The sequence below is a fragment of the Columba livia genome, chromosome 1 (genome assembly GCF_036013475.1).
Source record: "Columba livia isolate bColLiv1 breed racing homer chromosome 1, bColLiv1.pat.W.v2, whole genome shotgun sequence".
NCBI lineage: Eukaryota > Metazoa > Chordata > Aves > Columbiformes > Columbidae > Columba > Columba livia.
In genome coordinates this window covers 90,625,349-90,640,166 of record NC_088602.1, presented here as the reverse complement: position 1 = coordinate 90,640,166, position 14,818 = coordinate 90,625,349, and the positions used below count along the sequence as shown (strand labels likewise).

The 14,818-nt window shown below is 39.3% G+C and overlaps 1 protein-coding gene across 9 annotated transcripts in view; it reads left to right on the top strand.

Moving 5' to 3' along the window:
- Positions 1–14,818, top strand: part of GRIK1 (glutamate ionotropic receptor kainate type subunit 1) — a 173,893-nt gene that overhangs the window by 84,471 nt on the left and 74,604 nt on the right. For all 9 annotated transcript variants that reach the window (XR_010473271.1, XR_010473272.1, XR_010473273.1 and 6 more), the window contains one exon: positions 12,734–12,901. Coding sequence is in view for 6 of the 9 variants with exons in the window: in XM_065066122.1 (XP_064922194.1) it covers positions 12,734–12,901 (168 nt within the window). In the remaining 3 variants the exon portion in view is untranslated. The remainder of the gene's footprint in view (positions 1–12,733; positions 12,902–14,818) is intronic.

Below are 14,818 nucleotides of genomic sequence, written 5' to 3'. Positions count from 1 at the left end.
GGTTCATACTGTCACCATTGTGTTGACGAAGTTTTTTGGGGTACAGACTGTCATTTCCCAGTGAGGCTGGAGAGAGGGGACACATAACTCCAGCCACTGTCCTGTCCCTTGGTTTATCGGCTGTGCTACATAAGTCTCTCATATCACCACCACAAACAAAAAAAATAGCATGAAAATTCTCATTTTCCTCTCCAATGAGAAGGATAAAGACAGCAGAACTGAAGTAGGTTTCTTGTTTTCTGGCTAGCCTTACCCCACTGACTGCATTTACTGCCTGTAGCAGTGTGGCCAGTAAGTTCCAGCTGTGAGGCAAGACTTCCTCAGGGTTAGTGGAGAGTCCACCATAGGAGAAGGAAAGGAATTTTACTGTCACAAGTAAAAATCCAGTACAAAAAAAGTCACTCTGTTTTAGCTGAGTGATTTTAAACCTTTCCTCCAGAGTGAGAGGACCAACTTCAGACTCAGAGGAGTCTACCATAAGCAGTTGTTGCATATTAAAAAGAAAGCAAAGTCAAAATTCACTATTACTTCATGCACAGTGTGTGACAGAAAAAGCTAATGCAATCTCTGTATTCTGAGTGTTTAAACTCTTGATTAGGGTACTGTTTTTGCATGCTCAAAAATGCAAAATGTCCTTAGTAATTTACAAAAGGAGATCTCTGCTGTAGTAGCTTGCTAGTGGGGAGCTTATTGGCATCTTCCATGCCAATCATTTCTGGATCGATAGATAGCCCTGCCTTTAGGGAAAATGTAACAGCTGGAGTAAGAGTAATTGACCAAATTTAGAGCATAAAATATCCCCCCTACCAATTTTAACCTCCCTCTACCACCACCTGCTTTCTGGAAGGATGTACTTTTAGATCTTTGATCTGAGTTTATCCATGCTTTTTCAGGATAAACTCAGATTTCTGCAGTTTTAATAAAGACCTTATGTTCCTAAGCATCTTACAGATAATAGTGCTTAATGGGCACTCAGAAAAGGAAGAGTATATAATTTTAAAGCTATAACCCTGATGTTTATGCATAAAAATGCTGTTCACTAAATAACGCACATTTCAAAATGCAGTCTCAGATTTTGAAACGTCTCTTTATTTCTGTCTAACAGCTTGAGAAAAATGGCTAATCCTGAAGTAGTTTCATTGTGCATGCAAACTCACAATTGCTTTGTAGCAAGGATATATTCTCACATGTCAGGACTGCTCTCCAGCTAGAGTAACATTTTCAGGACTTCAGTCAAATGAATCTATACATCTTCCTATGGGTCATCTGCTGTCATAGTGCAGGAAAAAAGAAAATGGCTGCACATACTGTATTGATTGCTACCTTCTGGAAAGTCTGAGATCTTGAAACCACTACAAAGGAAGGTGTTGAAGTACTTTTTTTGCACAGATATACCTCCTGTTCTAACCCAGTACAAAGGCAGGTGGCAGAAACCCTCTGAATTCAATTTTCCTCACTATTCTTCTAGATGGGGTCTCTATTGCTCTGTTTGACTCAAGGTTTCCTCAAATGTAAGGTACAATTACTTTGTATCTGCAATAAATCTTATTATAGTTTTGGAGCATTCTATTACTTTTGCGATGAAACGAGATAAAATCAGTAAAAAAAAATTCTAGCAAGTTCCACAGATCAATGCCATCAGTCTTTCAGTCTTTATTCAACCAGCTTTCTTTCCATTGTCCTCATCTACTTTTTCTTTCTCTGAAATTCATTTTGCATTACTTTATTCCTTCATATAAACATTGGGGTTCCTCCTGCTTTACTTTCATGTTGCCTTTCTATCCCTTTCCATTTTCAGAAGTGCCGTCTAGTCTAGCACATGATCAGCAATTAATATGTCAAGATGTCCAACTGTCTCAGAGGGAAATCCTCTGACTCAGATATGTGGGAAAAACATATCTATGAAGTAGTGCTCTGAAAGATTTAAAAAGACAACAGAAAGCAAGTTTATCTTCCAGTGGGACCATTTAAGTTGTTACAGCATGGTGGGAGAGATGCTCAAGCATGAGACTATTTGATCAAAACTTATTAAAATCAGTAGAAACATTTACTTCTTTCAGTATGGTCTTATTTCTCCTACATAAAATGATGGGGGAAGTTTAAAAGCCTGTTATTTGTTGCTGGGAGCCTTAAAAAAAGGGAATGAAGTGGATTCACTTTCTGCAGAATCCTGGAGCATTTTTGCCACACATGTTATGCAGCAGGATCATAGAATCAGAATATTCTGAGCTGGAAAGGACCCACAAGGATCATTGAGTCCAACTCTTGTTCCTGAATATGACAACCCCACAGTTCACACCATGTGTCTGAGGGCATTGTCCAGTCTCTTCTTGAACACTGTCAGGCTTGGGGCTGTGACACCTCCCTGGGGAGCCTGTTCCAGTGCTACACCACCCTCTGGGGGAAGAACCTTTTCCTCAGAAACCAGAACCAGAGAGAAGAGCTCAGTGCCTGCCTCTCCTCCTCCCCTTGTGAGGAAGCTGTAGCCGCCATGAGGTCTCCCCTCAGTCTCCTCCGGGCTGAACAAACCAAGTGACTTTAGATGCTCCTCATACAGCTTCACCTCCAAACCCTTCACCAACTTTGTAGCCCTTTTCTGGACACTCTCCAGTAGCTTTATATCCTTTTTATCCTGTGCTGCCCAGAACTGCACACAGTGCTCCAGGTGAGGCCACATCAGTGCAGAGCAGAGCGGGACAATCACCTCCCTGGCTCAGCTGGCAATGCTGTGCTGGATGCACCCAGGACACGGGTGGCCCTCTTGGCTGCCAGGGACACTGTTGGCTCATGTTCGACTTGCCATCGACCAGAACCCCCAGATCCCTCTCCGCAGAGCTGCTCTCAAGCATCTTGTCGCCCAGACTGTATGTACAGCCAGGGTTGCCATGTCCCAGGTGCAAATTTGGCACTTGCGCTTGTTGAACTTCATGTGGTTGGTGATTGTCCAGTTCTTCAGTTTGTTCAGATCCCTCTGAGAGGATTATAGCAAAAGGCATGGAGCTATGCATGGATTCAGCTGAAGGCAGCATATGGTTAGCAAACACATTGACCAAGATCTCATTAACTAAAGGAATGGCTTTATTACTTCCTACTCCTAACTATTGTTATGAGGATTTTTGACAGAGCTCATGCTAAGCCAAAAGATTTGCTTGAAGCACTTAGAGCAGGAGATGCATTGGACAAGGGCTTCCTTGCTGGGCTTCAGGGGGCGCATCTCATGACAACACTGCCCTGTTTCACAGGGTTAGTGGGCAGCTCTGAAGAGAGCAGCTTGATTCATAGCACACATCTTGATTAAAATGGGGTTCTGTTGAAAGTGAAGGCTTGATCTGCCATGTACTTTTGCAAAGCCACACTCTGCAAAGCAGGCCAGATCATGTGCATGGGCGGCGGGAAAGTAGAGTGCCAAAACCCTGTGTGTGCTGCTTTAGCCAGTGCCCTGCTTCTGGGGAAAACACCTCACACAAAATCTACGCCTGCTCTCTGCAAGGCTCATCTGCCTAATTCTAGCTTCAAGAAGAGAAAGGAAACAATTCTTTTTCCCCTCCACTTGCTGCATGGCCAAAATAGCATCAGATAGGATCCAGTGTTGCATGTGTGACCGGGTAATTAGAACCAATTTTCTCCTTCTTCATTTTATTCTTGTTTGAAATTAATGTTGCAAGGCATGAATGGCTAGTTTCCCAAGTAGGAATTCCTATGTTGGAGGAAGAACAGCAAACAATATAAATAACATACATATTATCCTGCATTCTCAGTACCTCCTGACTAGCGTCCGCATCAAGTGAAAGCAATAAAATACAGGCAGCAAAACAACAGTTTTTCTAAAGTTGTATCAAATACAGAGTTTGTATCTCTAAAATGTTGCCTTAGTTTCCAGCTAGTACTGCCACCATATTGCAAGACATACCTAAATCAGGTCAACCATTTTTTGCCTGTTAAAAAAAGTTCATTACTTAGAAATTCTATAACATGAATCATGCCAACTGAGCCTTTGGGAAATATCTCCAAACTCACAAGCTGTACTCAAATAAATCCTATTGGAAAAGACAGATCTTTGTATTTTAATAAGCTCAGCTTTTTATATATGTACCTACACACATACATATTTTCGTCCCTCTGCTTTCCACAGGATAAAGGCATCACTGAATGCAGAACCGCGCTAAAGTGCAGATAATTATAAAAGCCTGGCCCTGGGTCTCACAGAGAATGTTTCAAATAGAGAAATGCTTTAACATTTTCTATTTAAGATCTCTTTTGTACACTTCACCTCAATCTTTAACTAGGTCTTGTTTGCTGTGAGTTATGTATAATAATATAAGGGGCTGCAGCTCTTTGGCAGCCACAGAACTCACACCTGTCTGCACAAAGGCTGAAACCAAAAGGTGATTTCAACCCGTTTCATCACTGAGTAATTAAGCACTAATGATGTTGCATGAAAATAACAGAAAGGCTAAGTCCCTGTGAGAGTTCAGTCTAAATGAAGCAAATTTTGAATAAGCCTGCAAAGCCTGACAAAACATATCTCACCTCTTATTAAAGCTGAGAGCAAAATATTCACAGAAGCGACTGGGATACAATCAGATCCTAAACACGTGCCCAGAGGTGGATTTCAGATGTGTGGTTTCAAACGTAGGAGATACTCAAATTGTCAAATATTCAGTGACCTTTCCCAAACCAAATCTAATCTTCTTAAAAAACAACCCTTGTGTTTGCTGAATTTGACATGTGAGTTGCACACCCTTCTGTCATTCTTTGTCAGGTTTCAGGTCATGAACTTGTCCTGTGTTTCAGATTTCCAGTTCTACCACACAGTTGTGGAAAGGAAAATATAATCATCATCCCAACTCTCCAAGGTCAGCCCTGCTCCAAACTGTTCAGTTTGGTTCCAAATTTCTTGCAGTCTGGAAAGGCTTGCAATCTACAGGGACAGCAGAGCAAAGAAATGCAGAGATGTGGTTAAGGGAGGCAGGAAATCCTGGTGAGCACCAGAGCAAGATGTTTGCCTTTCTGTGCCAATGGTCTCTTCTTTTAGGTTCAAATGGCTGAAAATAATGAGGGTAGAGTGTAGAATGGGCTACGGTATGGGCTTCCAGTTTTGATTTAAGTGCATCCTGAAAGGAGAAGCCCACAGACAGATGATGTGTTACAGAAGGAAAATGATCCAGACCCAGGATCTGGCATAAGCAATGAAATGGCAGTGACATTTGACAGGGTATAGCAATGAGGAATAAAATAGAAGGCATGCTGGACAGGAACCAGGCTGGGTGAATGCTAAGATAGTTAATGCCGAGGTAAGGACAGGGGCTTGAAAAAGGGTGGGAATAAGCTGGAACAGAGCATAATGTGTGAAAGCTTTCCAAAACAGCTTTTGAACAGATTTAAGAGGGAGTGATGGTAGGGAAAGTTGCTCAAGCTCTCAGTTTCACTGTCTGTAAAATGAGGATGATAATAGCTGCTTAACTCAGAAGTCCCTGTTGCAAGGCTAAATTCACCCGTGCAAAGAATGCTAATGTGTTCAGTTTGCATCCTGTGAGCCAAATGCGAAACCCATGCATCTAATTCCATGAAAACCTAGGGGAGTAAACCCACTTCAGTCTGGATTCATAAATGTAAAATGCAATTACTATGTGTTATAGGATTGTGATCATTAATGATTCTTCCTGAGGAACTTTTTTTTGTTGTTTAATACACACACATAACAAAGTAGTTTATAGGTCACATATAAATTAGAGGTAATAGCCAATTTCTGGGCTAATCTTACACAGTCAGTAAACTAACTTTAAGAAGGAAGACACTGTTAAACTGTCTGCTAAAGGTAAGCCTCTAAGTGATAACTCATTTGATTATTCCTTTCTGGTAAGATGAATGCCCAGACAGCTCTGTAATGAGTGCACTTGCACTGGCTCTCAGTCAGATGCCTCACAGCACAGGAAACTGTCGTCTGGTAAGAAACGGGGATGGAAAAAAATGGTTGGAGGGGATTTCTAGTAGCAAGTGCTTTTGCTCCAAGTGGCACGCTCTTTAACTCTGTCAGAGGACATCATCTGGAGAAAAAAAATCTTCCTAAGCACTGTTTGGCTCTGCCCTCTTCCTTTTTGAGCCAGCAGGTCTACCCCCACCACTCTGCCAGCCCCATTGAGCTCCAGAAATATGTGTGAGTCCATAGCCATCCTGGCAGCACAGTGATGTGAGCCTGTATCTACATTAACAGAGCGCAAGGGCAAACTGCATGCTAATTCGGCTTTATAAATCTCCTACATTAATTTGGCACCAGCAACAACTTCTCTTTCGGGAAACCAGTGGCACATAGCTGCAGAGTCATTAGGATTTTAACTCTCATTTCTCTTCAGTGACTGACAGGTGGGTTTTAATGAGGTCTCATGGACCTCCTGGTGTTCAGATGGTGCTGTGGAAATGAGGAGAGGCTTCTCAAAGTATAAATCCCCCCAGGAGATAGATGTTCAGATGTTTCTGGAAATTCTGCTAGCAAATCACCTGCACATTGTGGTGCTGGATTGCCTTTGAAAGCTGTTGGTGGCTCGAAGCTTCAGGGATAGAGCAATGACATCCAGTGAGCCCTCTGTTTCCACAATGCTTATTCAGTGTCATCCTGTGCAACAAAGACCTTTCCAGGTGGAGGAGACTATGAAACCAGGACATTCTTTGAGAAAGAAAAGGAAACCTGGACATCAACCTTGTAGAAGTAAAGTTTTGTCCTTAACTGGAAAGAGCTGTAAGCCATAGAAAGTCCCATTTTTCTCTAGTAAAGGGAAAAATACCTGTGTCTTTATGAGGAAAATCTTAGTTGTTTGCTATATTTTTCCTCTGCCATTCTTCTTAGTCTGTACCTTTTAATATTTCAATTGTTTTTTACTGCAAGGTCAGCATGTTTGTTTTCAAACATTATTCTCCTGAAGTGTAGAACCTGAATAAGAACATAAACAAATACAGCTTTCAGGATTTTTAACACCTTCTGTTTGTCGCTTTAATTTCTGACAGAATATCAAAATAATTCTTGTTAATATTAATATGGCTATTCCTGGAATCATATGCATGTATGAATAGCTGAGCTATTGTCTTTACGTTGCTGGGACTGCTGGCTATAGGAAAGGGGTGCTATGCTGGGGGATGAAAACCTGGCAGCAAATAAAAATCTGAGCAATATATCTTTTGAATCTCATTGTATCTGGTAGTTTGACTTACGGTCCTTGAATACTGTATCCAGTATTCAGCAATTTCCCTATGCTGCTGGCACTTTCCACTGGTCAAAAAGTAGAGAGAAATATGTTAGTGATAAAGAATATAATTAAAAATATCTGGAGGACAGTTCAATAGCTGATACACAGTGGTTCCTGGTGGGAAAGGGAGGCTGATTGCTGATGTGGTGTGTAAGTGTGGACACAGACCTGCCATGGAGCTGCCTCACACAACCACCAATGAGTTGGAGAGACTTTTAACAAATTTAATTGGGAAATTTGAAATTTATCCACAATGATAGTGAACAAAAAATATTTCAAAGCAGGATCTACATCTGAAAAAAAACCCACAATGCTTTATTTGGCATATCTGTGGTGACCTCTGGGTCTCAGTCTGGTTTAAGAGCAGAACACGGTTTTTCTCTTTCAGTCTCCTTTAGGTGTCAGAAGGAAATATAGATAATCCTCAAAAAGCATGGAATTTTCACACCTCTGTTTTGCAGGCTATCAATATTGTCTTTCTCTGTAAGCCTACTTCCATTTTATCTAGCTTTCTGTAGTATTTTAATAGGAAGTAGCAAATAACAAAAAAACCCACAAACCAATGCAATAAGACACTGTTCTTATGTTTACTATGGAGTAGGTAAGGAAAATCTCTCTGCAAGTGGGATGTAGCTTTTTAAAATAGTTTGAAAAGTTATCATTTTACTTTGAAAGCATCAAAGTGATACTACTGACTGAAATCACAGTAATTCCTTCAAGGCTGCTCAGGCAATTCTACCTATAGGTGGCTAATAAAATATGCTACATCAGCTATATTGGGACTGAAATATACTAGTGAGATATTTTGCATTGAGGAAACTTGATCAAAGAAGCCCAGGGAGACAGGTCAACAACTGCCATCGGAAAGATCAACAATTTTTAGCCGTTGCTGTTTATGAAAGGTTTTAAAACAAGGACAGATAATTTCTCCAATAACAAGCTTTTGAGCTCTGCCTTGTCTTGAAGTGAAGCGTTGAGACCCATTGAGAGGTATGGAAATTGATTCAGCTATGACCTTTTCTAAAACTCTCTCGGTCTGTGATGACCCCTTAAAATGGAAACATTTGCTTGCTCATAAGGACTGGAGCTGCTTTTTCAGGTGTGCCTACTGAGGTGTGCTTTTGTGTTTTTGACATTTTACTTGCTGTAGATTTTTTCTTTTATCTTCAGAGGATGAATGGGGCTGATGCTTTGTCATTGTTGTCAGTCTGACTCGCATCCCTCACTCCTCTTTGTGGAGCAGTCAGTCGTGTGGCTCAGCCCTCATTCCTGTCGGAGCAACTTTAGCCAAGTAGTCATTTTCCTCTTACTTTGCACAGCCAAATTCAAAGTGGGGGCAGAGATAGCATTTTTCTTCATTCTCACAGACATCGCTTTGTAAAGTAAATGCTGAAAGTGAAAGGTTTGATCACACACGTGCGCTGAAGCGGGATTATTGGTTAAGTGAACGTGAACACTGGGTTCTCCCACTGATGTGCTCACATGTGGTTGGCAGAGAGTTACTCTGTGTGTGCAAAAGGATCAAGTAACCTATGTCTGGCATTGCTTCTCAGCTGTGTGCGGTAAGACAGCCTCTGGGAGGTGTTGATGAAGCAGAGCAATCCCGGCATTCACCTAGGTTTGGGTAGGCAGCTTCCTGCTCAGGTGGACAATCCCGCCCATCATGGGGGCAGATGTAGCACCTGTGCAGAAGAAGGGTCAGGTCTGCTGCTGACAAGCACTAAGAAGCCTTTGGCTGGCTGAAGCTGCTTCAGGTGGTCTCTACTACCTGGCCAAGTAATTGAGAAGGAGTGGAAGGAGGTGGAAGAGAGAACTCAAGAAATTAAGCTTTGTCCTGTGTATGTGCTACCAGCAACCTACCTTGAAAAACAGCGCTCGTTTTCATGCTTAGTAATAATAGCCTAATTTCTGGAGCATCATTTACATTTTGAGATAACGTAATTTTTTTACTTCCCTTGTAGAATGCTGTGGTTAATTTGTTTTTAAAATGTTGTACAGTAATTACTTTATTTAAATGGATAATCTGACAAACCAGTTCTTAATCAGATTTGTCACTTTGCTGTTTCTCTTTTAACCTGGACCTTCCAATAAATTCTAAGCTTGACAGTAAGTCATCAGTAGAAAACAGAAGAAGAGAACCTGTTTACTAAATTGCTAGATTTCATTAAGGATACACGGATGGAAACAAACCAGCACAGAACATCCAGATTTTATCTACTGGCTTCTTTGTGATGCAAATGTATAAACTGATTTAACTATTTTTTATGCGTATAGGTCTAACCAGAAAAATAAAGCTCAAATAAGGAGCAGTTCAAGCTTTTAAAAATGTAACTGTCCCAAATTTCACTCACAGTAAGAAACAATTTCCTCATGGACTTTGTTCATGGGCAGCAGAGCACCACTCTTTGTGTGTACTTCAAGGTTTAATTAGGCAAACATTCAGTCAGGAGAACATTTTGTGGTCTCAACACTTCCTCATCCTAGTGGGGAGGGGAAGCACTGGCCTTCAGGGACTCTAAATGGCACCTTATTCAGCATCTCCAGTTCAGCTGAACTAAATCCTCCATGTAAAATAATGAACCTCTTGACTACCTTTCCCTTTCTTACACCAGACCTATGCAGAGTATCTCACCAGCAAATTAAAGTATGTAACCAAAGTTGTCCGTAAGTGCTTTACTGCTACGTTAACACGTACAAAAGGAAACTGGAGAATATGTTGAACAGGTACTAATGTACTGATTACACATCTGACTTTCAGAGAGACCTATCTACATATTCAACATGTACGTTACAGTACATACTCAGTTTTGATTAGTTTGCTTAGGAAACACTTCCATACAACATTTTCCCTCTTCCTATCACTCCTTCTTTCCTTCCACTCCTTCCTTCTGCACAGTGATCTACTCTTTTTTAAAAGGGACCAAGCAAAAATTCTGCAAAATTCTGCAAATGTACTATAAATAGTTCCTGGGTATATTATGCATCAATCAAAATTAATCTCCATTTAATAGCCAACTGATTAGAGGTCCAGAAAAATGTCTAGCCCTAAAATGAGAAAGTGCTCGTGTGTATATAGGTATGAAGGTTACCTCAAGGGTGGTTGAAAGAAGTTGTTTTAATTAAAAAAAAAAAAAAAAAAAAAAAAAGTAATACAAGCACAGTACAATAGTAATTTCCAAGATGGAGAAGATTTTTTTACCAAGATCAAAGGGTAAGAAACCTATCCTATTGAAAGTGGGGAGAGATGGTGGTCACTCTATCTTATTTTAAAGTTATCTCAGGCTCTCCATTTTAGACTTCCACCTTGCCTTACCAAACAATGTTCTGCTAATTCCAGTAGGAGTTCAAGCAAAATACAACAGTTGTATCTTGCTGGCGCAAGCCAAGCTGGCATTATAGCTAACTGAAAATACTTGTATTTCTCATGTGAAAGGAGATAAAGAAAATTTTATTTGACCACAAAAGTATTAAACTTGTTTGTATTGTCATTAGGATTTAGAATTATAAGATCTGAAAGAACGTGCATTAGATTTTTTTCCTTCTGGTAATCCTATAGTTCGTAAATCTGTAAAATCCTGCTGAATCTCAGCATTCCACATGAGGTTTTACATTTGGTTCCAAAACCAGCAATTAAACCTTTTCTCCAGCTATTTCTGTGTGTCACAGTCTCCTGTAATCATTTGTTGTTTCATGATGGAGGGGAAAAAAATCAGAAATTCTTTAAGGTTCTACTACATGCATATAGTAAATGAGGATGATTTATAGTGAACAAGAAAATTGCCTAGTTGATAAAATTGCTTAAGTCATGTTAAGGTATTGTTATACATGGGTTTGAGAGGTAATATAACGCTGTGTATTCAAGAGTAGCTAGAGGTTACATTGCCAGCTTGGGTTTGATAGCCTCCAGTGTTTCCATTGCTGAGTTAAAATTCGAAACAGGTTTTAATTCTACTGTATTCCCATTTTCTGATTGTCAGCTAATGACTGCACTGTTCCTACACTGGTGACATCAAAATTGCAAGAGATTGCAGAACATTAGCTGAATACATTCTGATGCTCAGAAAATATAAAGTGACATCTAGGACTCAAATTTCACATGGGGAAATGGGAAAATATGTAACTGAGAAACCCAAAGTATTCTCTAGTGACTTGCACTAAATGAGTAAATTATACTTGCAAAATCAAGTACTGAAGCTGGAGATTGCTGTTTAAAGGAGCTATTTTTTTTCAAATTAGCTGTGTTTGTTATGCATTCATCAAATCCCAGTGCTCCTAGACAGCCTGAATGTGTTGTTGGCATAATAAAGTCTCTAGAGGCTAGAAGGAGTAGACATCCCAGTATAAGTGGGACATCCTGTTGACTTGAAACACAGCCACCTTCCATGTCCCAGTGTATATGCCAAAGCATTCAGAATGATTCCAAAATTTAGATTGGTTACTTGAAGGTCCTCTTTTGGAAAACTTGCTTTCAGGTTAAAGAAAAGCTCAGATTCACCTCATTTTTTTAAAAAGGGAAAAAGAAGTATATATCATTTCAGTGTGAAATGTAGAAAATAAGTTCTGAAATACTGAGCAGCACTCAAAGAGCAGTCGTCCAGCTGGAATTGCACAGAATGTGTTGGGACACGTCTTTGTTCAGATAGTTCAAAGCAGGTGTTGGAAGAAGAGTCTATATATGATATGAATATGATATGAATATGATATGAAGTTGAGAGCAATTGTACTAGATCCTGTGCTGTCCTTGCAAAGAGACTTAAACTAGGGCCATCATAGTACTGGTAGACACTACATGACTGGAGACATCACCTGACACTTTGGCACAGAGATGAAATCTTCTGTGGGAGCAACATGTGGCTTAGTTATGTTCGGCATCATCAAGCTCAGTTCATTCAGTAACGAACTTCGAAAAAGTACAAGTACTTGCCTTTCTGTGAGCAAACTGAGAAATGGCCAACAACATTGCTTAAAATTTATAAAATCAAAGCTCTACTAAGACATCAATCTTGAGTGGAATCAGTCCATTTCTGCTCAAACTCCTAAGTCACTTCTGAATGTGGATCTCGTACTGCCAAGATTTGCAGAAACACTTCAGAAAACATCTCCAACACATCCAAGTTTCATCTCTAAATATAGATTACATTGGAATCGGGGGAACAAGACTCATGAATATCACTACTTTCATTAGTTGGGAACTTGATAGAAGTTTCCACAAGCATTTAAAAATTTTCTTTTGAAAAGCCTGAATAATAAACTTGCATCATCTTTCACAGATGTTTGTCTAAGCAACATTCATAATATTGAGTTAACCTACAGTGACAATGTAGATAAAAACTAATGATCCAATATACTTTTGCTGTAGTGCTTTCAACAGCAATTTTAACTGTTTTCCTTTATGAACACTCAGATTATTATTTCTCATTATTTATTTTTATCTTTTTATGTACAGTGATGGAGAGATGAATAATACTTCTCATTTATCTCTGTTTCAACAGGAGGGATATTCGAAACTGTGGAAAATGAACCTGTTAATATTGAAGAATTGGCTTTCAAGTTTGCAGTCACCAACATTAATAGAAACAGAACACTGATGCCTAATACCACATTAACCTACGATATCCAGAGAATTAACCTTTTTGATAGTTTTGAAGCCTCAAGAAGAGGTAATCGTCTTAATTATTGTGTCAGAACATACGTGTTCTATACTACCTTTCCCCAACCTGATCTCCTTTTTTGCTCTGACTGTAAGACATGTATATGAACAGTGACATAAAATTCATCTTTCAAAGTCATTTGAACTGAGAATGAAGCTGGACTTATCCTCTATTTTCTGATAAAACACCTACATACTGTCCACATGCTAAGAGCCCCAGATGGAAGGTGACAAGTCCACCCATTTTTCTTTCAAAAAAATAGATTTGCCACCTGGAATTCTGCAGAATATGATCACAGACTAACAGGGAGCATAGTGGCATGTCACAACCCCTAAATAGCATACACACACACATATCCATTATTCATAGCAAATTATTTCTATTGTATTTTAAAGAACAGAGGCCAGTACTCTCCCTGTCCTGAAATATTAATGCTTCAGAGGGTTAGAGACAGAAGTAAATTTCTCTGTTCTAAATAACTATAAGATTTGGAGTGGACAGGTTTGGAATTTTATTGCCTATTATTTTATTTTTCTCAGAGGGAAGATTATGGTCCAATTTACTTGCATCTAATTTACTTCAGGCCTAAACAGAAAGGGGAAAAAAAGTCATAGCTCTCCTTAAGCACAGTGTATTTCTACACCTCTAGGAGGCAACCTTGAATTTTTCTGAAATTTTATATACAGCAATCTAGTTCCTGGAATTGGGAGGTACGCACACAGTCTCATGCAAACAAGTCTGGAGAAAGTCCCATAAATTGCTAAGACTTTGCAGATGTGCTCTGCAGTTCACTATAACATCTGTCTTTGTAAATGGTACAAGATATGCTTGCTATAAGGCAAAAGATGTGTCTGCTATAAGGCAGATGAGGTCTGGAAAATACACAAGCTTCACATCACGAATCATGCTAGAATGCCAGTGACCTGTCACCTTCCAAATGTCTAAATCACTAAATTCTCCCCATGGTACTCTAGTTTCTTACTAGAGACTGGGAAAAAAGAGAATGCTTTCAAAGAACGTTGACAATAGCTTTGAATTCTCTTTATTGCATTATTTTTCAAGTATCAGATATATGCTGGAACTATATGCTATCAAAAAATCAGGTATGCTGGATTTAAAATCCATATAATTCAGACTAAGACAGGATTCTAGATTCCTTGTAGTATGAGGATCTCTTCTGTGACTATTGTGAAAGTACTTTCTCCATTTAACCTGTAGGAAGGAGTTAATTATAATTTTTTTTTGTAAATATACATGCAAGGAATCCATTCAGAGAGTAGTAATTTCTTCTCGTCAGGAAATACTGATACTATTTATGCAATTTGCACATTAAAACCTATGATCCTTTAAGAAGGCTTCTGAACTAAACCTCGAAAGCCTGTGCATGTTATGCTGTCTGTAAAACACTCATTTGTAGACTGAAAACAGAAAATAATTTATTTTCTGCCATATTCTTTTACTACCAGAGAGCTAAATATTAATTTCAAAAATTTCAGCTCATTTTGGATATTTGTGTACTTAGTATTTCATCCAATCACTGTAATTTCTAAATTTTCCACAGAGAACTACATTGCAAAGAGTACAGTAATGCAACTCAGTGCGGGGCTTTATCCCAGTCAATAAAGACATTAGTAGAAACATTTGCAGTAAATTTTACTAATGGACAAAAGTAATATTACTTAATCTTGTCTGTTAGCCTGAAAAGATGTGGGAGGGGAAGAAAAATGAGAAGACACCCACAGGGGGATTCTTACGGATGAGATACAGGCACAAGGAGAAAGAAAACTTTGTTGATAGTAGGGTTTGACTGATTTGGAAATGTATTAAAATGTCAGTGTGTGTTGGTGCTTTATTTCCCTGTGTTGTTACTGAAGGCTTTAGGCTTTATGGCCTGTTTCGTAAATGCAGATTATGGAGCCACATGAA